Source organism: Cyprinodon tularosa, unplaced genomic scaffold (genome assembly GCF_016077235.1).
Source record: "Cyprinodon tularosa strain WSP-4 unplaced genomic scaffold, ASM1607723v1 ctg1254, whole genome shotgun sequence".
Lineage (NCBI taxonomy): Eukaryota > Metazoa > Chordata > Actinopteri > Cyprinodontiformes > Cyprinodontidae > Cyprinodon > Cyprinodon tularosa.
Genome location: NW_024038064.1, coordinates 54,525 through 78,983, shown reverse-complemented (window position 1 = coordinate 78,983; position 24,459 = coordinate 54,525). Strand labels below are relative to the sequence as shown.

The 24,459-nt window shown below is 43.9% G+C and overlaps 1 protein-coding gene across 5 annotated transcripts; it reads left to right on the top strand.

Moving 5' to 3' along the window:
• Positions 1–641: 641 nt before the first annotated feature.
• Positions 642–22,999, top strand: helq (helicase, POLQ like). Of its 5 annotated transcripts, none has more exons than XM_038276586.1 (19): positions 642–662; positions 773–1,060; positions 1,153–1,720; positions 1,808–1,986; positions 4,591–4,791; positions 4,864–4,936; positions 5,028–5,125; positions 5,246–5,344; positions 5,411–5,556; positions 5,632–5,871; positions 5,952–6,093; positions 8,041–8,145; positions 10,333–10,534; positions 10,619–10,776; positions 10,850–10,948; positions 12,345–12,518; positions 12,590–12,703; positions 12,781–12,915; positions 13,008–13,161. In XM_038276586.1, exons 2-19 carry the CDS (start codon positions 899–901, stop codon positions 13,116–13,118), a joined length of 3,006 nt encoding a protein of 1,001 aa, XP_038132514.1. In that variant the 5' UTR covers positions 642–662; positions 773–898; the 3' UTR covers positions 13,119–13,161. The 5 variants fall into 5 exon arrangements, 4 of the variants coding, with proteins under 4 accessions (XP_038132514.1, XP_038132515.1, XP_038132513.1 ...); XM_038276584.1 differs by lacking the exon at positions 642–662 and adding an exon at positions 22,552–22,999 and having other exon boundaries at positions 899–1,060; positions 13,008–13,118; XR_005279942.1 differs by lacking the exon at positions 642–662 and having other exon boundaries at positions 691–1,060; positions 12,590–12,708; positions 13,008–13,118.
• The last annotated feature ends 1,460 nt before the right edge of the window (positions 23,000–24,459 follow it).

The following is a 24,459-nucleotide window of genomic DNA, read 5'->3' as shown; positions in this document are numbered from 1 at the left end:
TTCTTTATGTTAAACCAGCTTTTTAATTAAAGTTTTGAACTCAGCATCAAGCAAACATCAATACGTAACAAAGAATGTCTAAATTTATTTTAGAATAATTTCAGGTTATTGTGTTTATATCCAAATATTTATGGGGAAATTTATAAAATATTTTATAAAAATTTTTGACGACATTTCACTGTTTCATTTGAGGAATTAATCGATACTTGATTGCATTTTTATTATTATTATCATTATTATTATTATTAATCCCTTTTCAAAATCAGAGTAATAAAAATAACTTTTTCTGATTGACAGCTTCTTCTAAGGAGAAATCTCATGGTGAGCCTTTTACTATGATGGTTAAATAAGTTGATAATAGTTTAATTTAAAAAGAAATTCAAAGAATTTTGTTATGATGGTCGGTAACAACAGAGAGATGAATCCCTGACCGGATCAGACCGGTTTTTCTCGTTGTTTCTCTGTAGTCTGTATATTTGTAATCATTTTTATAAAATAATAACGATTTAATTTCATAAAAATTTCCTCTGGGTTCCAAACATAGATATCCATAATAAAGGCGGATTTATTATGGATATCTATGGTTCCAAACACCAGCAACCGGACGTGACGGAGGGACTTCTCCACCAATCATCGTTCCTCCGCGTCTGACGTCACCAGTCGTACGTTTGAACGTGCTGAGCGGTTGGAGCTTCTTTCACTTTTTTCTGTCGTTTTATTCAAGTCAAGTTAGAATATTAATTTGATTGAATCGGTTTGTTTCTGTCGCCAGCGGCGCGTGGTTCCGGCTAACTGTAGCTAGCATCGTTAGCGCTTCCGGTGGGTTCGGGTTGGGCTGATGGTCTGACCGGCCGGACCTCCGGGCTGAAGGATGGTTCCGAGGTGAACCCACGCAGGGATGAGCTCAGTGAGGCTCCACGTCAAAATCAAACGAGTCTGCGCGAGGAAGAGGCCGCGTGACGCTCTGAAGGCTCACCTGACACCTGTCCGAGGGGGAGGAGGGGGGTCAGCGCCATGCGCCCCCTGCAGCAGCATCATGGCAGAAAGTGCAGCTGTGGAGGTAGGGTGGGGTCCAGTGGGTCAGGATGAAGGCAGGTTATAGATCTAGACTAGACAGACATAACCCATGTTCTTCTTGTGTTTGGCTGGCAGTTCTGCAGCGACAGTGAGGATCTGTTTGGGGACTATGACAGCATCCTGGAGGACAGCTCCATCCTGGCACGGCTGGACGATGCAGAGCAGCGTGAGAGACTGCAATCAGAGCAGCTGCAGGGCTTCAGGACTCCGCCCCCTTCCACGGACGCCATGTCCTGCTCCGCCGCCCCACTGAGCGACGAGCTGGAAGACCTACCCCCCAGCCAGCTGCAGTTCCAGGAGCAGATCCAGGATCAGGCAAAGAGGAGCCGGCTGCAGGTCGCCAAGGCGACCCCGACGCCTCCCGGCGGGGCCGCTAAGATCGGGGAACCTGAGGGGGCCAAGAGGCGTGGCGGGGTGAGGAGGAGCATCGCGGAGCAGCTGAAGGAGGCCATGCTGGGGAACGCAGCGGCTCCCGCTGCTGCGTCTCGCTCCGAGGCGCTGAAGGAGGCGGTCATTTCCAGGGAGATCAGCGAGGCCATGGAGGCCATCTCTGCAGAGGCCGCTGACCTGGGGCCCTTCTTCGGCCTCCCCAGCAAAGTCAAAGAGCTGATGCTGAGGCTGAGAGGAATCCAGAGGTTATACGGTGAGAACATGGCCCCTCAGCGAGGCGTCCCTCATTCATCCTAGCGTCCATCTGAGCAGATGACTGATCAAAGCTGTTGTTTCTCAGACTGGCAGGAAACGTGTCTGAACCTGGACTGCGTTCATCAGAGGAAGAACCTCATCTACTCGCTTCCCACCAGTGGAGGGAAGACCCTGGTGGCAGAGATCCTCATCCTCAGGGAGCTGCTGTGCCGCAGGAAGGACTGCTTGTTCATCCTGCCGTACATCTCACTGGTGCAGGAGAAGGTAGGTAAACCAGCGCTCGCTCCTCCACAGGTCTGAGTCCTCCGCAGCCCCGGAAGGAGCCTGGAGTCGTACCGAGGAGTAGGGCTGAACTATTTCGCCCAAAATCTAAATAGTGATTATTTTCAATCAATATTGCGATTTTTCTTCGCATTAAAGCGCAAACAGGCTGATGTTTCACTCCAGGGTTTCAGTTCTTCCATGACCTTGAAAGCCTGCTGGTCCATTTGCAGTATGCAGGTCATAGTCGTCACAAAAGAGTTAAAATCAATCCTCTAGACTTTGTTTCCAAGTTTGCAGACGTTTCTCTTCCATCCAGGAAGCTTTTTCAGTTCAAAATGTCAGAAATAGCGTTTAGTTCCAGGTCTTATCCAGCGGCCCAACAAAGCCTGGTTTTAGTTTAGAAAACATGCAGATAGAAACAGATGAACGGGTCCCCCCCTTTGGAATGGGGGCCGTTTGGCTTCTTCGTTAGCCTGCAATGCTCCATACCTGTCTATGTCCAGATCGCAGCGTTGCAGGACATTTCTGGAACATTTGCATGAAAAGGTATTTACTTCTACTATAAAGCATAGCTCTATAGGAGGGGTCGGCAACCTGAAATGTTCAAAGGGGCATATTTGACACAAAAAAAAATCTGTCTAGAGTCACAAAAATGTAAAGTCTTCTATCCAGTAGGCCTCCTAAGGAATCTAAGTGTGTTACCCCACCATCAATATGACTAAATAGGCTTAAATACTTGATGATAATTCCTGATCGAATGTTTATTTTCCCTGGAGAAAATGACACCATGTGGCTAATCTGCATAATCCATTACAGGACTAATGAAATAATGTGTAATGATTTCTTGCAGTGATGGAATTATAGAAAAACAATAAAGAAATCAAATGTTTTGGGATATTTTTACTTGGAGGATTTGAAAAACAAAAAACTGAAATATGCATAAACGGACTCCTGTAACTTCAAACTTCCATGTGGAAATAAATGCAGTCCTCTTCAAAGCGCAGTAACAGTCAGGCCCGAAAAACCACTGAGGTCAGGAGGTCACCTCTAGAGCACGTTAGCTTTAGTTGTTTTAAAGGAAATGTCTGTTGAGCGAAGAATAATCAATGGATCATTATTTATACCTAAAACTAATACGTTTGCTGCCATCTTCCAGCAGTGACGTCACGGTGCGGTTAGCCTAGCGCCATTCTCCCCGCTTTCCAAGCTAAATCAATGGGAACTACTAGACACATCTGCAATCAACAACAATTATTGAAGATTTCCAGAGGACTTCACCATTGAAATTCACCAGAGCTATAGTGAAACTGACAATGCCCACGTGCATGGCAGCTGGATGCTGGAATACATCGGGTAAAAGTGGAAAAAAGAGTTATTCCACCTTTCTGATTCCTGATCCTCCACGGACGGGTTGGTCGTTGGATCGCCAACTTGAAGAGGGAGGATTTGCCATCGAGCTTCTGGCCAGAGAAAAAACCCGTAATATGTAGCCAACATTTGGAAGAAGAATGTTTTCAAGATGACTTGGATAATAGCGCGTTGTGACAAACACCAGATACAGCACTGGGACTTGATCAGCAGCCGATACCGCACGTGACGTCACTAACCAGTAGGTGGCAGTAGTGTTCTTTGACAGACATGGATGCCTCCAGTAAAGCACATTCACATGAAAATTACTCTGAATTAAAAACACTGATCATTTATTGAACAGGATGGAATCATTTCACATTTAAAGAACTTTCAGAACTTTGAGTTCTGAATATGACAGGACTTTTCCTTTAAATCTAAAACGTTTCCAGACATCAGACTCGCTGAGTGGTTTGTTACGTGTGTCGCCATTTGCACACGCTGCTCATTTGAAAGTGAACGTGACTCATGTCACTATGAAACTAACTGATCTCATTCCAGAGACATGGATTTGGCTAAAATGTAAAGGAATCGATTGATTTCTTTTGTTTTTTTTCCAGTCCTAAATGTGAATATTGCATTTTGTGATGGTATTAGGCTGGGGGGGCTGAGGGGGGGCGGTTACCTGGCTGCCCAGGTCAAGGCGTTTTCTAGCGCTGCCTTTGTCTCCATGGAAAATGGGAGCAACTTTGGGGAAGAGAGGGAAAAAAACACATATTTCACACTTTATCCCTGACAGGAAACAATTGCAAGTGCAACTAATTGCCGAGTCGTACTGAGGAGGTAAAACGGCCACAGCCTGCAGGACGGCGGCCATTAAGGTCAGCAGTCAGAGGCTTTCAAAGTTCTCTGCTTCTTTAACAGGATTGAAAACTGAAGGAGGAACAGCAGGGATCTGCTTTATGGCTGAAGATAACGATTCTGTTTTTAAAATTTAAAAGATACAGAAATTAAAGCTTTTCATTTATAAAGGCTTTTGAGAGGAACTTTTCCTTGTTTTATATTCATTTTACACACTTTATTGACCTCGGAGTGAGGTGGAAGAGGCGTTTCTATTGGCCTGCTGGACGTTAGCAGAAATATTTGATCGTTTGGATTCGGCTGGAAGAAAAAATGAACCAAAATCTGAGAAAAACGGCTAATTTCCTTAGAGAAGTAGTTTTTAAAGTTTTCGTTTCACGTCGGTGTCCTCCCCAGGTGCGCGGCCTGGCCAACTTCGGCCTGGAACTAGACTTCATGGTGGAGGAATACGCCGGCAGCAAGGGCCGCTTTCCCCCCGTGAAGAGAAGGAGCAGGAGGTCGCTGTACGTCGCCACCATCGAGAAGGCCCACAGCCTGGTCAACTCTCTGATAGAAGGCGGCCGGCTGGAGGACCTGGGCCTGCTGGTGGTCGATGAGGTGAACGTCCCGTCGGTTCAGAGGTCACCATGGCAACAGCAACAGCTCTGACGTGTTGTGCTGTCTTTGCAGCTCCACATGCTGGGCGACGGCAGCAGGGGGGCGGTGATCGAAATGACTCTGGCCAAAGTTCTGTTCATGAGTAGTAAGCAGCTTCCTGCAGGGTCCGATGAATGGATGGATGGATGAGTGAGTGAATGGATGAATGGGTGAGAAATAATCCTGTGTCGTTCCAGAAGCCACCCAGATCGTTGGGATGAGCGCCACTCTGGGAAACATCAGGGATCTGCAGACGTTTCTGGGGGCAGAGAATTACACCAATGACTTCAGGCCAGTAAGTCGCTTCTACAGCAAACAGGAAGTCAGAGCGGCGGGCCGCCGCTGCCTGACAGACTGTTAATGGAAGCATCATGGCGGCTCCTCCATGACTCTGATGTCCCGCGTTCATTCGCAGGTTCAGCTGAAGGAATACGTTAAACTGAACGACACCATCTATGAGGTCGACCCAAAGGGGGAGAACGGCTTCAGATTCTCCAGAACGCTCAATTTTAAAGTGAGTTTCGATTCCTCCGGGTTTCAAACATGGCGGCCGGCTGACCGTTTCCTCCTCCTGCTGCAGTACTCCAGCTCCATGCAGAAGATGGACCCGGATCACGTCATCGCTCTGGTGACTGAAGTCATCCCGCTGCATTCCTGCTTGGTCTTCTGTCCCACCAAGAAGAACTGCGAGAACGTTGCAGGGATGATCTGCAAGTATCTAAAGGAGTGAGTGGATTTCGCCGCCGTTCCTCCCTGCATGGCTGCGCCTCCCGCTGCCTTTCAGCTCCTCTGTCTCCTCAGGCAGTTCCTGCAGCACCGTGAGGAGGAGAAGGCCGCCCTGCTCAGAGAGCTGAAGGACAGCGGGAACGGCTCCATGTGTCCGGTGCTCAGGAGGACGGTGCCGTACGGCGTGGCCTACCACCACAGCGGGCTGACCTCGGAGGAGAGGAAGCTGATCGAGGAGGCCTACTCCGGGGGGGTGCTCTGCCTCCTCACCTGCACCTCCACCCTGGCAGCAGGGATCAACCTCCCGGCCCGAAGGTCAGAGGAGAACCTTAAAGTGCGTCTGCAGCCTGCGGGGTCAGCTGCTCCTGTCTGACCTCTGACCTTCCCTCCTGCAGGGTCATCCTGCGCTCACCGTACGTCGGCGTCGACTTCCTGAAGAGGAGTCAGTACAAGCAGATGGTGGGGCGGGCCGGTCGGGCCGGGATCGACACCATCGGGGAGAGCGTCCTCATCCTGCAGGAGAAGGACAGGAAACTGGTAACGATCCGCGCTGATCTCGCTGATTCACTGCTCTGCTAATGCTAATGTTAGCTTTTGGCTAATTGAATACCTTCGTCAGCATCAGTCCAGATGTTCTGAGCAGCTCCAGGCCAACAGGTGGCACTAATAAAAACTCTGCCTTCCTTCATTGATTCCATTATCGGGTTAAACTGGATCCATTAGCAGGAAATTTCACCTTCAATTCAGTTTATTTCTATAGCTCCAATTCACATCACGTCATCTCAGGTCACTTTCCAGTTCAACCAGATCATCCAGTCAGATTGATTCAAAGTTTTCTATCCAAGGATTAGATTTTGAAACACCTCGCCGGTGCAGCTTGACCACATCATCAGTGAAGGACCCAGGGTCGTGGGGTGTTTCTGGTCTTTGATCTTCAGACATCCTCGTCTGGGTGACCCAACCTGGGTGATCAGGCCCCAGTTTGTGTTCAAGCAGCGCGCTACTCCTTGCGTCTCTCCTCTTGATCCACATGCACCTTGAGGCTCTTTCAGCGGCCTCACTGATGGTTCTGGTGGCTCTTCTCTCAGCAACCCTCTAATGCCTGATGCACGGTGTGACTGAGGAAGCCTCTGCAGCCACTCCTATTGGCTCACAGGTGGCCCTCCATCCACGGCGTCTGCATGCCTCAATCAGCTCAAGATATCTGGCCTTCCTTTCGTGAGCCTCCATCCTGTCTTCCCAGAGGACTGTAAGCTCCAGTAACACGACTTGCTTTGTCGAGTCAGATGTTAAGACCAGATCTGGCCTCAGTGTCGTCCTTGCAATGTGCTCTGGGAACTTTAACTGCCTTCCGAGGTCAAAATGCAACTGCCAATCCCGGACCATGGCTAGCAGTCCAGATGTGCTGCTAGCCATGGCTCTCTCGGGTTTCTCCCCTGCTCTGACAAAGAAGACATTGTGCCTCAAAGAGAACTGGTGCTTTGACTCCTGGATTCCAGTGCAGATGGTTCTGCTACTGCCTTCAACACCTGGTGATGGCGCCATGTGTACCTCCCTCCCCCAGCGCTTTAGGGCAGCAGCTCAGGACGTGCTCCAGGGAACCATGAACTGGGCACAGTGGGCATGTTGGTGCCGCTGCAAGGCCCCAGGTATAAAGGTTAGATGGACATTATACACTGACTGGATCAGGAACTTAAGTCTTGCTGGTTCATCCTTCCATAGTACTGTTCAGGTGATCTTCCAGGTGGATCAGACCAGATGAAGCTACTATGAGGAAAAGCAGAGAGAGCAGAACGTTAGAGATTGAACTAACAGATTCTGCAGAGTGGGAGAATAGAGATAGAATGAAGCAGAATGATGAAAAAGGGGTCCCTATGTCCTCCAGCAGTCTAAGCCTATAGCAGCAGAACTATAGAGATAGATCAGGATAACCTGAGCCACTCTAACTAGAAGCTTTATCAAAAAGGAAAGTTTTAAGCCTAGCCTTAAAAGTAGACAGGGTCTCTGCCTCACGGACTAAAACTGGTAGTTGGTTCCACAGGAGAGGAGCCTGAGAACTAAAAGATCTGCCTCCCATTCTACTTTTAGAAATTCTAGGAACCACTAGTAAACCTGCAGATTGAGAGCGAAGTGCTCTGTTAGGAACATAAGGAACAATCAGATCTCTGATATCAGATGGAGCTTGGCCATTTAAGGCTTAATGTGAGAAGGAGGATTTTAATCAGCCTGCATCAGTCCAGAGTTCTTGTTTTAGATCTGTTCTCCACTTAATAAAATAAATAATTTTTCTTCGACTATAATGATCAGATCTCCTGATGTCAACCGTTTGTTAGTGAGTATAAAAATAACATCTAGACTGAAATTAGTGCTGCGACTATCAAAGAACTATCTTGCAGTGAAATGTGAAGCTTTTCTCCCTACAGTGTTTAAATCTTCTTCAGTAAAACGCTAAGCTAACTGCTTCCTAATGTGCTGCTGTTGCAGGTGGGGGAGCTGGTGTGCGCCCCCATGGAGAACTGTTACAGCAACCTGATGCAGGACGAAGGGAGGGCCGTCCTCAGCCTGATCCTCTCCCTGATTGGACTGAACGTAAACCTCTTTCCTTCTCTTCCTGTCGTCTCCCTGTTTGTGCAGATCAGAGGGGAACTCGACCTTGATGGGTTTTTCTGTTTGTGAGCTCTGGACTCTGATCTATGACGCCATATTAGGGCCATTCAAAGATAAAGAAAACAAAATTTGGAAATTAGAGTTCAAAGTGGCCTATTTACAAGAACAAACACGCAAATTTACAAGGAGAAAAAAAGCACATTTCTGAGATTATTGAGATACAAAATTTAGAAGAAAACAAGAAGCAAATCTATGAGAATAAATAGGCAAATTTATAAGGAAAAAAACATGGAAATGTATAAATTTTTACTTTAAAAACGTCCACGAGGGCATTGTAGCGTCTCCTTCCATCGCTAAGCTGCCATTTAATGAGGCACATGCTTTATAATTGGTGTTGCTCTGATACCAGTATGGGGCGGGGCTCCGATCCAGCACTAAAATGGTGGCAATGGTATCAGCGAGTACCAACCAACAGGGCATTGATACCGTTCTGAGAACCAAAAGTTTCTTCAATAAAAAGTTCACTTTGTTTTAGTCTGTTTCCTGCTTCACAAAGGAAGGCAGCAGCTTGACAAATATGGAGGATAAAAAGTGCCAAAATTAAATAAATAAATACAGCATTAAATAAATAATTAAATGTGTCAATAATTAATTAAATGTGAAATTAAATAAATAAATGTGTCATTAGTTTAATAAAATACGTCTTCATTTTATTAAAAAATATATATAATTATTTCAGTGTGTATTTAATTATTTCATGGTCCTGTGTCGCAGTGCATCGAAACCATTAAAAGAATCTGTCAAACTCACCCATCAAAGTTAGGGGGCGGGTATCTAACACCTGATTGGTCGCCCTGCACATTAAGGCGAAGCAAATCGATTACAGAGACTGTGATCCACAGGTAGTGAACATACTCTGATACAGAAGGTGGCGACTCAATTCGCATTAACCCCGCCCCCTAACCTTGATGGGTGAGTTTGACAGATTCTTTTAATGGTTTCTGCCACACAGGACCATGAAATAATTAAATGCACACTGAAATAATTATATATATTTTTTTTAATAAAATGAAGACGTATTTTATTAAATTAATGACACATTTATATATTTAATTCCTTATTTAACGAATTACACATTTAATTAATTGTTTATTGCTGTATTTATTTATTTAATTGTGGCACTTTATATCAGTGACGTGGTTTTAATTAATAAATTACATATTTATTTAATTCCATATTTAATTATTTATTTAATGCTGTATTTATTTATTTAATTTTGGCACTTTTTATCCTCCATAGACAAAGCCATGATGGTGATTATTTTACATCCTAGTAGTCTGAAGTTCTTCATATATAAACATATATAATCAATCAGATGGTATGGGCCGTTGCTGCACAGCCAGGGGACAGAAAATGGCATCAGAGCAACGCTAATTATAACCTTCCATTGTTCTGCATGTTTACATCTTGCAAATTTGCTACATGTCTCTCGTTAATTTGCGTGTTTTTTCTTATTAATAATTTTCTCTTCTATTTGTATTTTTTCTTTTAGTAAATATTTGAGTTTATTCTTGTAAATATGCCACTTTAAATAAAAGATTTCAATTCCATGTATTTAAAATTTTCCGTCTTTAAATTGCCCTAATAATCCGTGGTACTCGCGTATAAAGCCTGACTGAAGCTGCACCATTACTGCAGCCGTTTAAATGGGAAGAAGGTTCTTTGAAAGGACAACATGTCTGCAGAGAGTCGGACCGGATGAAACTCAGAACCAGGTCAAAGGTCAACAACCACCACAGCTCCATACACGGCAAAAACAATCTAGAACCAGTAAAATGTCTTAAATTAAGTGTATTTCCCCTTAATTTGAGCATTTAGGTAAGATGGTCTACAGATGGAATGAGGATTTTTCCTCTGAAAATAAGTCAATGCGATTTCTTTTCCTATTTTAAATGTAAATTATCTTCTTTTATTGGTAAAGTGTCTCACTTACCCCCTTAATTCAAGAAAAAATGCCTTATTTAGATGAACATGTATTTATTGTGTTTAAAAAAGGCAGAAAAACCAGCCTTTAGATTTTTATTTAGAGCCAAACCTGATCCTAAATATCAGACCTGATTGTTTCTGTAGTTGTGAGCAGATGACTGATCCGGCCTCTGGTTGCTGCAGGTGGCCTCCTCGCTGCAGCAGCTGGACGCCTTCCTGCGGCGGACGCTGCTGTTTGTGCAGCAGCAGCAGCTCTGTGCGGACAGGAGTCTGCAGGAAGTGGTGCGGCAGAGCGTCCACATCCTGAAGGAGAAGGAGCTCATCGCCGTCACCGGGACGGACTCGGCTCTGCAGGTCACCAGACTGGGCCGGGCGGCTTATAAAGGTAAAGCAGGACCCAAAGCGTTGCGTCCCGGTAGATCAGAGCAGAGCCAGTCCTCTGAAGCTCCTCCCCCCTCTGTGTGTCCAGGGTCAGTGGATCTGGCCTACTGTGACGTTCTCTACAGAGACCTGTCCAAAGGTCTGGAGGGGCTGCTACTCAACAGCTACCTGCACCTGGTGTACCTGGTGACCCCCTACGAGCTGGTCCCTCAGTGCAACCCGGACTGGATGGTCTACTTCAGACAGGTTCAGCACCTCGCTCACACTCCACAGGCTAACGCCGTTAGCGCTCTGCTAACCCGCCGCTTCCTGTCTGCAGTTCAGCCTGCTGTCTGCCTCGGAGCAGAAGATGTCTGCTGCGGTGGGAGTCCCTGAGAGCTTCGTGGCCCGAAAAGCAGCGGGTCAGACGGTGAAGAAGGTAGAACCTCCTGATAACCAAACTAACCGGGAAATAAGACGCTTTCTGAGAAATCAGCTCAAATCCAACCGGAAAAACTGAAATTAATAATCAGATTGCCAAAGGTCCTTAAAGAAAATATTTTTACTAAATGAAACCAGCTGAAACAAACTTTTCCTCTTGAGGAGTTCTTGATAGAGCAGATTGACAGATGGAAAAAAGGTTTTTTATCCTAAAAGCAAAATGTTTACATATTTATTTAAAATGTTGGTATAATTCCTGCTCAAAGTGAGTCGCTCTGTCAGCTAAAAGCACGATTTACAGTCTCTATTCTCCAACCAAATATTAATTGATCACTAAGTCATTGGATTATTTCTATAATCACGATTAATCGGATGAAATGTTTCAGCACTAACGGATATTTTAATGATGGAAACGTGTTTGTGAAAGAAGTGATGGAGTCAGCAGAAGAAAGACGTCTGGATCCTAACAGCTAAAGGACGTCTGGGAGGAAAGATGCTAGAATACGGCAATAAAAGAGTCTTAATTTCATATAAATGAGCTTAAACTATATTAAGAGAAATAAATGTGTTGTAGATAAAGGAAAAGTCGCTCATATTCAGAATCCAAACTTCTGAAAGTTCTTTAAATCTGAAATGATTCCATCCTGTTCAATAAATGATCAGTGTTTTTAATTCAGAGTAATTTTCATGTGAATGTGCTTTACTGGAGGCATCCATGTTTGTCAAAGAACACTACTGCCACCTACTGGTTAGTGACATTGTCACGATGCGGTATCGGCTGTTGATCAAGTCCCAGTGCTGTATCTGGTGTTTGTCACAACGCGCTATTATCCAAGTCATCTTGAAAACATTCTTCTTCCAAATGTTGGCTACATATTACGGGTTTTTTCTCTGGCCAGAAGTTCGATGGCAAATCCTCCCTCTTCGATTCTATTCAATTTATTTCTGTAACACCAATTCACATCATGTCATCTCAGGTCAGTTTACAGAGACAATTTTACCAGATCATCCAGTTAAATTGAGTTTTCTATCTAAGGAAAAACCAGCTGATTGCATCAAACCTCTAGCAGATGGGAAACAAAGTCCAGTGGATTGATTTGAACTTTTTTGGAAGCAAAAATCCTTGATAGTCTCCTGATTAATGTGGATTATTTCCGTTCCACTGACATGCTTTGCTCTAAGAGGTGTCTGCTCTGCCCCGCTCCAGCACTGCCCTGATGCACAGAGCTGTGGAGGGGTGTGAATACTTTTGGAAGGATTTCTGTAACCGAAAACGAAGCTGTAGTTCTATGTTCTGGGTGGTTCTGTGGGCGGGGTTCTGTTCCTGTGGGACCATGTGGTTCAGCATGCTCCTCCTAACATGCATGGCGGTTAATAGATGTGGACGGTTTCAGAACCCGGACCTGGTGGCGGTGAAGCGGATGTATCTGGCTCTGGTTCTGTTCTCCCTGCTGAAGGAGACCAACGTGTGGAGCGTGGCCGAGCGCTTCCAGCTGAGCCGAGGCTTCGTGCAGACCCTCCTCAGCTCCGCCTCCGCCTTCTGCTCCTGCGTTCTGCACTTCACGGAGGTTCGTTTGGTTGCCGTAAATCAGCGCGCCGTCCCTTTAAGCCGCTAAGCTCTGACTGTGACCTCCTGCAGGAGCTGGAGGAGCTGTGGCCGTTCAAAGCGCTGCTGACCGAGCTGACCCGACGTCTGAGCTACTGCGTGACGGCCGAGCTCATCCCCCTGATGGAGGTGGCCGGGGTTCTGGAGGTCAGGTGCTGCTGCTGACTCCTGTGCTCCTCAGGTACGCTCTGTTCCCGCCTCCTCATGGTTCTCCTTCTGTGCAGTTCAGAGCAAAGCAGCTGTACGCCGCCGGCTACAAGACGCTGAGCCACCTGGCTAACGCTGACCCGGCCGTTCTCTGCAGAACAATCCAGAACCTGTACAAGAAGCAGGCGCTCCTGATGGTGGCCTCCGCCAAGGTAAGCCCCCCCCCCCACCAGATCAGAAGCAGCCTGCTCTCCAGACCTGACGTCTGTCTGTCTGTCTGTCTGTCTGTCTGTCTGTCCTCCAGATGCTGCTGAATGAGAAGGCTGCAGCTCTGCAGGAGGAGGTGGACGATCTGCTGACGCTGCCTGCTGACCTGCCGCCGCAGCGGCTTCAACCCAAAGCTGCTGATTTTTAGGTTCTTTTGTTTTTTACTCATTAAAACTTCTTTTTAAAAAACATTTTCCTAAAGTGGATTAACAGGAGCGCAGTGATTTCTGTTCATATCATCAATATTTCATCAGATTTAAGCTCAGCGACCAACAGCAGGGGTGGATTTAGGAAATTTGGGGCCCTAGGCAAAGACAGGCAAGGGCCCTCTGAATGGAGAAGACATCAAACTGGCTACAGATTCTACACATAGAGAAGTTTTAACACTGGAAAAACAATCTAGAAATAAGTAAAAATTTCTTAAATTAAGGGAGATGAGATGGTCTGCTAATGGAATAAATATTTTTACTCTTTAAATAAGATATTTATCACTGGGTGGGGAGGAAGGGTGTTCTATTATTGATGACACAAATTTGTATACACTTTACAAAATTTTGACTACTTGTGGTTGGTGCACTTGTTCCTCCTCTAATGTACAAAATATGAAAAAACAATGAAAAATTGATCTAAAAAAAATTAAAATAAGATATTTATATAAAATTCACTTGAAAAAAGATGATTCAGTTTTGTTTTCTTATTTTAAATGTGACACACTTAATATTATCAGCATTCTGATGGCATTTTAGAGAAAGGATTTTTATCAAAAACATAATGTGCACAAACAAGGAGTAGTTGTATTAACCACAGAGATGGCAAAAGTACTCACTTTCCGTACTTGAGTAAAAGTACAGATACTTGTGTTAAAAAATACTCTGGTAAAAGTGGAAGTACTGATTAAACTTCTTTACTCAAGTAAAAGTAACAAAGTACAGGCTGGTAAATTTACTTAAAGTATAAAAGTAAAAGTAGAAACCACTTTTTTCCTGCCATTGCCTACATTTTAAATGGATGTCTGCCAATAGGACTAGATCTCCGTTGTGTTCATTTTCAATCATCTCGTCGTCCATGCTACTATGCTAACGCCACCGCCACCAAGCTGCAATGATTTGCCGCCAATGAATACCGCCGAATCTGTCGATTCATCTTGTAGTGGTGCGTCAAATGCAACGTAGATTCCCATCCAATTAGATTGGATTTGGTATTGATGACGTGAAAAATAATAACCGTAACTCCATTGAAATGATTCAAAACTAAAGTAACGAGCCAATTTTTTAAAATGTAAGGAGTAGAAAGTACAGATATTTGTGTAAAAATGTAAGGAGTAGAAGTAAAAAGTCAGCATAAAAATAAGTAGTAAAGTAAAGTAAAAATATCAGAAAAATCTACTTGAGTACAGTAACGAAGTATTTGTACTTTGTTACTTCCCATCTCTGCACCCAGGAACTGTGGGCCCTCGGAAACTGCCTATTATTTCTTAATGGTAAATCCCCCCCTGACCAAGGGAATAATCTGATACTGAGCCTCTTTTCCTGCAACACCCTGAAATAAAACCCAGTGCATGGAGCTGCAGCTCAGCATCAGCTCTGTTTGTCCGTCTGTCTTCAGGGAGGAATAAACAGCAGTTTGGTCATCTGGGTTTTTTCTTAATGTGCAGAGAAGTGAAATAAGCAGCAGGTTATAAAGATGAAGCTGAAATGTCTTTAAACGATTTGTCCTCTGGATGTTTGGCTTATCAGAGATGTTTTACCTGAGCAGAGATTCCTGCTAAATAAAAACAGCCATAAAAAAGAGAGCCGACCTTTAGGCTCATCTCAGGATGAGAGGCTCTGCTGAGAGTTTCTATTAGACCCACAGCAGGAAGGTTCTGTTTCTGGTCAGCGGGTGGAAACCCTGGTTACACTCTCAGTCATCCAGGTCATAGTCGGTCCCAAAAATTAAACAATCCACTGGACTAAACTTGAAGATGTTTTGCCTCCCATCCAGGGGACCAACCTTAAACAGAGGGGGGGGGGACTCAAACCTACAATGCAGCTATAGAGTTGACTGTTTCATACTGATCTCTATTTATTCCCTGGATTGCTGGTCGTTGAAGTGAAGCCACCGGCTGCCATATTGGTACTCCCTAGTTAGACCGGTCACAATGTAAACAATCGGTGCGCTACAGCATCGAACAACGATGATGTTTGTCGTGTTCAGGGTGTAATGTACGGGAATCAGACCCAAGATACAACCCAGACAGGTCAGTGACTCTTACAGGCTTTATTTGAGAAATGAACGGGGGAAGCAATGAACGTTCAGGACAAGCTGCTGCACCCGAAGGGGAGCCCTGACTCCCGAGGTCCAGAGCATGAAGAGCCGCTTAGAGGCAGTGAACTGAGTAATGAACTGAGTCTGGAAGCAGACAGGGTTTGCTGGGGCCCGCTGAGGGCCCGTGATCCAGAGGGGTCCAGGTTCAGCAGATCCAGTACAGACAGGGAGATCCAGGAGGGAAGGTCCAGGTCCGTAAACAGAGTCCAAAATCCAGAGACAGATCCAGGCAGGGTTCCAGGCAGGCAGAACAGGGACAGGCTCGGTAATAGAAAGGTTTGCAAAACGATGGCTGGAAGGTTCTCACCTGTAGGTTCAACACGATCTGGCACAGGTAGCTGATCTGAACGGGGCTTATAAACAGGTGAAACCAGTTAAGGGCTGATTGCAGGTGAGGTGAAGCTGAGCAGGAGAGCAGAGTGGACAGATAGGCCAGCCCCAATATTACACAGGCGGCTTAAGACTTTTAAAATAAAGAGAAATTCATCACTTTGACACAGACTGGCTGTTTCATAGCATCAGCAGATTAACTTTAACTTAGAATAAATAAATAAGCCCATCACATTGAATAGTCATTATGATGAAGTCTATAAATCATGTAATATAACATATTACTCAAACCATCACAATTAAATTAATGTGTTAATGGAACAGAATGATACAGATGAGCAAAAGAGCTAAATTGATGTTCATCTAACATACATGGATTTATTACACTTTTATGGTAATTACATTTTATAATTTTAAGATTTAACATAAAGACTGAATGAAGTTCATGTCTGTTAATGCTTTAGTGTTTTCCTATTTGCAGATTGTGCATGAATGATTCCATCTCTGCATCAGCCTTTAGAAATGTTTCTGTTGCTTTTCTCCATCAGTATAACCTGTAATATATTTCATGACTTTTTCAAATGAGAAATGCAACAAACTCTATAAAAACTACAGCATCATCCACCTAATAAAGAGTTAATACATTAACATTTCACAGTGAATGACTTTCTATTTCCTCTGTTTTCTAACGTTAGACCCAATGTCAGCGTCTAACTCAGTCAATGTCTTCCAGTCAGTCTGAGATAGCCAGCCTAATGTTAGTCTGCAGACTAATGTTAGTCTGCAGACTAAACTATAGGATCCATCGGCTATAGATGGATTTATTGCTTAGTTCATCCACTGACTGGGAAATTATCTGGAACGTCTTCCTGCAGCCAGAAAACTGCTGGTTTCTGCACAGGGAGGCATTTTACTACGCGTCTCCATGGGAGCGGGGAGTACCAATATGGCGGCCGGTGGCTTCACTTTGTTTCAGGCTATCAGCAAAACAGTGAATGAATAGAGATCAGTGTTCCTTCCTTATACCAACTCAACCCCCATCGCTATTCAGTGAACAGAATACCTGTCCAGGTCAGCCAGGCCAACTGTGACCCTTAACCACTGCCTTTTCAGAGGAATGGACCAGTATCTGGTATTTCAGGCCAATAACGACCTCAGCGACTCCCATTATTAAGGGCTGGAGCTGGATTTCCACTTTCAATCTGCATGTTTTCTAAACCAACATGCTGTATGAAGCCTGGAACTCAACACTAATCCAGATATTCTGAATTGAAAAAGCTTCCTGGATGGAAGAGAAATGTCTTCAAACTTGGAAACAAAGTCCAGAGGATTGATTTGAACTTCTTGGAATGAGGCAGAATTTTAGGTTCTCACCACTAGATGGCCCCAGAGAGCATCTAAAGATGAGATGAACCTTCATGCAGCACATTTACTGTAACAAAGCCTCACGTCTCCATGGTTACTGTACTGCATATGAATAACAGCAATCAGCATGAATCCTGGCTCAACACTTTACTTCCCTCATTTCAGTGACGCTTTACTTTTTTTTTTTTGGGGGGGGGAGCAGAACGTGGAGCGAGAACTTCTCCTGGGAGTCTGACGCTTTCTGACATCTTCTACGTTCTCAGTCTTGCTGTGAAGCAGGAGGAAGTCATCCTGCAGGGTTTTGGTACAAGGCCTCTGATACAGACTGATTAGTCCTTATTTTATGGCATATAGCAGAGTGGGGGGGCATAGCCACTCACTAGAGCCCCCTATAAGGTTCTCTTTTGTTCCCTTGTAGACATAATTGTCCATCTCTGGGAAAAGCAGCTCCCTCCTTTAGGAGAAAATACAGCAGACGCTTTACAGCACAGCAAGCATGCAACACGCAGGAATTACTGACAGCAGCACAACGCTGTACGATTTTTTTCCCCTAACGCGGGGCAATAAGCCTCTAACGACCAGTGCTATCTCTATAGTTCTGCTGCTATAGGCTTAGACTGCTGGAGGACATAGTGACCCCTTTTTCATCATTCTGCTTCATTCTATCTCTATTCTCCCACTCTGCAGAATCTGTTAGTTCAATCTCTAACGTTCTGCTCTCTCTGCTTTTTCTCATAGTAGCTTCATCTGGTCTGTTCCTGTTTGGCTGTGACTCCATCCTGGAGAGAAATATCAGCTGTGCTGCTGCCATCAACACCTTTGTTTCTAGATGTTGGAGCTTGGCCTGTTTTCCAGTGTAGTCCTGTTTCTCTGACTGTGACTAACTGGATGTGCTCTCTTCATCCTCTGACATGGGAGCTGGCTCGGAGCTCGTCTGCCTGGCTGTGTGTTTCCTGGACGGGGCCGCCTGTGGAGCTGGTTGACAGTTGCCTTTTGTATCTATGCTTCTTTTTCTATGTCTGCTTCTGTCTCCTTGAACCCCAGTGGGCCTCAGCAGATGGCCGCTCACACTGAGCCTGGTTCTGCTGGAGGTTTCTTCCTGTTCAAAGGGAGTTTTTCCTCTCCACTGTCGCTACAAGCATGCTTAGTGTGAGGGATTGCTGAAGAGTCAATGAGTCGATGCAATCAGCTGGTTTTCTTTAGATAGAAAACTTTGAATCAATCTGACTGGATGATCTGGTGAACTGGACAGATGACCGGACGTGCTGTGAATTTGTGCTATAGAAAATGAATTGAATTGAAGCACCTCCTGATCAGGAATCTTAAGGTCGGGAGAAAAATCCAAAATGTCTGAAATCCAGTCGGCCATCCTGAGGTAAATCCTGCTGTTGAAGCAGAACTACGAGCCGATTTACCTAAATATCGCACCCTGCACATGTGCAAACAAGGAAGTTCTTCTTCCATATTGACGATTCTGACCAGCGCCATCTCTCTGAGTCCAACGTGGCTTCTGGATGTGTGAGCGGGTAGATACCATCAGGCTGCAGTGTGAGAACATGCATCGTGAGCCGTGAATTTTAAATCCTGCAGTTTCCTCATACTGTGTGAGCTGCAGCTCAGTGCAACCAATGGAAATATGGTACAGTGTATGCCCGGCTTTAATCCACATTTCCTCTGACCAGACCCGTCGGGTTGGATCAGAACCAGCAGGCCTGTTGGAAATTAAAATCTCAATAAATAATTCTGTCTTGAATTGAGACAATTTACGTTTAAAATCAGAAAAAATATTGCATTGTCTTATTTCAAGAGCACATTATCTAATTATCTTATTCTAAGAGTAGAAAAACTGATGCCATTGGCATATAATCGTATTTACCTGCTGAAATTAAGGCTAAATAAATTTCATTTAAGAACTGGCTCATTTTTTAAATGTTCACCAGAAAGAAAAGATTTGATGAGGAGGTTCCTGCAGCTTCATGAAGGTTTCATCTACAGCCTATAGTTCTCTGGTTCCTTCATCTTCTGTCCGTCTCCATTGTCTTCCACATGCTACAGATGCTGCAAATCGCAGCCTGGATGCCAACAAACTCAACTGAGTATTTCCTCCTTCTGGGTTTTTGCAGCAGGACATTGTTGCTTTCAGTGTTTTAGTGTCTGAAACTCATGAAGCCAAACATCAACAATGCGCAGAGCCGAGGAGGTTCTGGTTCTCTGCCTTTATTCTGGCCTTTTCCACCATTCCTTATTGGTCCCAGAGGAAAAGGAGGCAGGAAGTAGAATGAGTGAACATGTGTGCAGCTGTGTCGGCCAAGCAGGGAGAGGACGGCTCTCCTTTACGCTTCAAATTTCACCAGATGATCACATGAATGATCTGCTGGGGAAGATTCTCAGTCATCCAGGTCAGAGTCATTCCAAAACATTTAAAAAACAACCAAATCAATCCACTGGACTTTGAAGACGTTTCTCTTCCATCCAGGAAGCTTTTTCAATTCAAAATGTCAGAAATAGCGTTTAGTTCCAGGTTTTATCCAGCAGCCCAACAAAGCCTGGTTTTAGTTTAGAAAACATGCAAATAGAAACGGATGAACGGGTCCCCCCCTTTGGAATGGGGGTCGTTTGGCTTCTTTGTTAGCCTGCAATGCCCCATACCTGTCTATGTCTCTGAAAGGGGGGTCGTTAGAGGGAATAGTTGGCCTGGCTGAATAGGTGAGGTCTTCTGTTCTCCTGTAAAGGGGTTGGAGCTGCGACGATAGCAGGAAGGAATCAACTCTATCGCTGAATTAAAGGTTTATGAAAGCTGAAATCCTCTCAAACCACCTGTCTTCTTTGTCCTAAATGTGAACATTCTGGTCCTCCAAAGAATGTCCTTTGTCCATCAGGTGTAGATGGACCGCAGAGTCTTGTCCAGAGGAGGGCGCTGTCCTGTGTTGGGCCGTGCATCTGTGGAGAGGTTGGCTGCATCCTCAGAAGGCCAGATTCGAAGGCCGATTACGTCAAAGCGCGGCGCCGAGGTCTGGTCGGATTCCAAGAGTCCTCGTTATGCGTCCTTAAAATGCGTCCTTCTTTTAGCCTGATTTAAAGGACGGGTGTCGATGTATCCTCGGTATCCTTGGATATCCCAGGATTCATTGCGAGACCAAGCAAGCCGTGATCAGAGGAAAGGTTACTTGGCGCCAAACAGTGGTGAAAATTGGAAGTTCAGTTTAATCTAATCCAGTCTGTGAATAGTTCCGTCTGAGATTAATGAAAATAGTTGTTTTAATGGTTATAGAGTCAGATATGTGGCGGTAATGTTTGGTTTATCTAAAGGTTTTTATCTGTTACTGTGTAAATGAGTTTGGCTGGAATTTAAGGACAGATTCTAATATATCTGCAGGGTGGGGACTATAAATCTGATAGGAGTTTTATTTTTTATTGCTGTTTTGCACAATATGCTTAACTAAGAAATTTGCAGATATATTTTTATACATACATTGTTTAGATTTACTTATATCTTTCTACCCCTTTTATAGAATAGAATAGAAAATCCCTTTATTGTCCCACAATGGGCAAATTTACAGCAGCAGAAAGATTATTGAAAATGGTCACACAAATGAGGACCTTAGAAAAATGTATAAGAATAACATAATAGGGAAGAGTTATATATAGTGTTTTAACAATATAAAACTGGGGAATAAATAACCAACATGCAGCTATGGACATTTTTCCAGTAATGGATATTTGAAAATAGCAGCAACATCAGAGATGTGCAGAATGACAGCAGCAGGTTATTTAACTGACTAAGGTTTCTATCATTACATTTGATTTGATTTGTTCCTGCTCCAGGTGGTTGGAACATTTATTCCACTCAATAAAAAAATAAAGAAATAAACAAAGCAGCCTCTCACACTCCCTGATCCATAAATACGCAGAAAGACAGTGAGAGAAAAGTAGCCAGCAGTTAGCAGTCACTGGGGGGGGTTTCCAGCAGCTGTCCTCTCCAGCAGCCAGCTCTCACTGCGGCTGTCCATGACCTCACTGCTGAGCCATTTCATCCACGCAGAGCTCTGCCTGTCAGCCACGGCTCTCCTCACAGCTGTTGCAGAAAAACCCAGAGGTGACACTTAAAGTCCAAATACTTTGTTTCCTCACTTTAGAGGAAGTTTCAGCTTTTCACTCTGACTCGGAGGATCAATAGACGTCTCCTGCTGAGGCTGGGAACCAACTCAGGGTCAATAAAGCATCTAAACCTTCAGCTTCAGGCCGGTTTGGACCAGAACCGAGTCAGACATTGTTCAGAAGTCCATTCTATTCAGTTTATTTCTATAGCTCCAATTCACATCATGTCATCTCAGGTCACTTTCCAGTTCACCAGATCATCCAGTCAGATTGATTCAAAGTTTTCTATCTAAGGAAAACCAGCTGATTGCATCGACTCATTGACTCTTCAGCAATCCCTCACACTAAGCATGCTTGTAGCGACAGTGGAGAGGAAAAACTCCCTTTGAACAGGAAGAAACCTCCAGCAGAACCAGGCTCAGTGTGAGCGGCCATCTGCTGAGGCCCACTGGGGTTCAAGGAGACAGAAGCAGACATAGAAAAAGAAGCATAGATACAAAAGGCAACTGTCAACCAGCTCCACAGGAAACTGATCATCTGTTCTTTGTTGGAGACATCAGAGTTTTTTTAATTTCATGGCAAAAACAGAATAAAAATGAATTAAATTATCTTCAAATACCTTGATTTGGGTAGATAAAATAATTGAAATAAAAAAGGTTCAAATATGAGAAATCACCTTTATTTCCATTTTTATTTTCACTCTCCTGCTTTCAAGTAATTTTGACGTTTTAGAGGGATTTCTGGAGCCTAAATGGACTCGATCAGAATTTAAAGGGATGTTCAGAAGCAGAACTAAATGAACTGGACCAGAATTTTCCCCAAACACCGAACCAGAGTCCCAGCTTCTCTGGCTGGGATCACACACCCGCCCGGAAGGAAGCCTACAGTAGATCCGCCGCTGCTTCTGTGAGAAACAAACAGCTAATAAGAAACACGTCTAGTTACTGTTGAGAAGAAGGATGGGAAGCAGAAATAAAGGAGCTGCAGGACAGAAAGTCCAACTAAAGAGGAAACAGAGGAAGAACTGAGAGCAGCAGAGAAAAAAAACAAACACCAGCAGGCAGAAAATTAAGATCCTAAGGAGAAATCAACAGTCAAACTGCAAAAACAAACTTAAAATGAGGAAATCATTCTTAAATCAAGTGTATTTGCCCTTAATTTAAGATAATATGCACTTAAAATAAATAAATATATATATATAGTACAACAACATTAAAGTCATTTTTTCTAGAAATTAAGCGTTTTCCTTTTGCTCTGATCAGGTAAGTCAGTCAGTTTTCCAAGAGAATAAGAATAAAATGTGCATTGTTTTATTTACAGTGCTTCATGTCTGATCTTATTTGATCATTCCGGGTTAAAGTTGAGCTCATCCTGCTCCTTCGCTGTGTTTCTCTGCTGGTTGCATTTGGCCTCCTCACAGATTAGAAGCAGTTTTCTTAACTTCCTCTGACTTCACCTCTAATCGAATTGTTTCCACACAGAACAGAAGCTCCATTGAATCTCTCTGCTGCACCACCTCTGCAGCCCAAGCTGACAAGTCTTCTTTGTTTCCCGTCGGGGCGAGAGAGGGAGAAGCAGCACATCTGGATTCATGACTCTACACCCAGCTCTCCGGTTTCACCTCCACCATTACCAGCAGGAAAAAGGTTTATGGAGCAGAGTCCTGCAGACGTTCACGCCTGATTTAGAGGGTTCAGCTTGTGCAGCTCCTCTCATTCCTGCAGCCGTGTCAGACAGGCTGAAGGGGAAAGAAAACATCAACTCTGTCCTCGCTGAAACCACCATTATGCTGTGGTGCTGATCCTCACACCAGCAGCTGTGTGCATCAGCGAAGGGGGATTATAAACAGGCTGGAGTGTTGAAGATCAGTTACCCTGGGGGGTTAAAGGCAGAGAAAAGCCCAGACGATCTAAACACCTTAAATTAAGTGCATTTCCCCTTGATTTAAGCAGGTAAATTAGATGATCTACCAATGGAATTAGTTTTTCTACTCTTACAATAAGACAATCAGATGATATGCATTTGATTTAAAACTTAAATTGGATAGTTTTTTTTCTAATTTTAAATGTAAATTGTCTTGTTCCATTTCCAAAGTGTCTCACTCACCTCCTCAATCCAAGAACAAATGACTTATTTAACCTGAAAAAAGGTCCAGCACTGCAAACATGTAAATCTAAGAAAGTCAATCTTTTTTTATTGAGGATAAAGTGAGACATTTTGCAAATGGAACAACAAAATTTACATTTAGAATAAGAAAAAAAACAAATGCAGTCTCTTATTTCTTGAGCAAAATATCTGTTTATCTTATCCTAAGGGTAAAAATACTCATTCCATTGGCAGATCATCTTATTTCCTTACTCAAATGAAGCGTAAATAGCCTTTTTTTAAGGGATTTTTACTCTTTTTCAGAATGTTTTTGCAGTGACAATGTTCAGAGGAGGGAGATGCTCATCAGAAAAGCTTCAGTTCTGGTCCAAATCAAAGTCTCCATGAAAAGGCTGTCTTTTCTGACTGTCAGCCTGTCATCATGATCAGATGTGAGCTCCGCCTCCCTGAGCTTCTACCAAGCACCATCACACTGGAGAAAATGGAAATCTAAATAAGTTAATTTTTCTTAAAATAAGTGCATTTTTTTCTTGAATGGAACCAAGATTTTTTACTAGCGTTACCTTAAATTTGCAAATTTACAAGAAAAAACATGGAAATGTATTAATTTTTACTTTAAAAACGTCCATGAGGGCATTGTAGCGTCTCATTCCATCGCTAAAGCTGCTAATTAATGATGAGCGTGCTTTATGTAGCACACTATAACGTGCTTTATAATTAGTGTTGCTCGTGGCGGGGCCCCGATCCAGCACTAAAATGGTGGTATCGGTATCAGCGAGTACCAACCAATAGAGCACTGATACCATTTTAAAAGCCAAAAGTTTCTTCAACTATTGTCACCCATTCCAGGTAGGCAATAAAAAGTTCTACTGGATTCACTTTGTTTTAGTCTTTTTCCTGCTTCACAAAGGAAGGCAACGGCTTGTTATGAAGCCATGATGGTGATTATTTTACATCCAAGTAGTCTGCAGTTCTTCATATATACACACACATCCATTTCAGTCAGATGGTATCGGTATGGGCCGATACTGCACAGCCAGGTATCGGGGCCAGAAAATACCATCGGAGCAACAATATCATTTACATTTTTTTTTTTTATAATTACATTGTCTGATTTGAAGTCCATATTATCTAATTATCTTATGCTAAGAGTGAAAATTGTTAGGACTCCTGTCTGTGTGGTTTTTATGTTTGGTGTGTTTGTCTCCCTTCCTCCACCAGGAGGCACCTGATTCTGGTTCGCCTCCTCACACACCTGCTGATGGTTTCCTCGTTAATGGAGT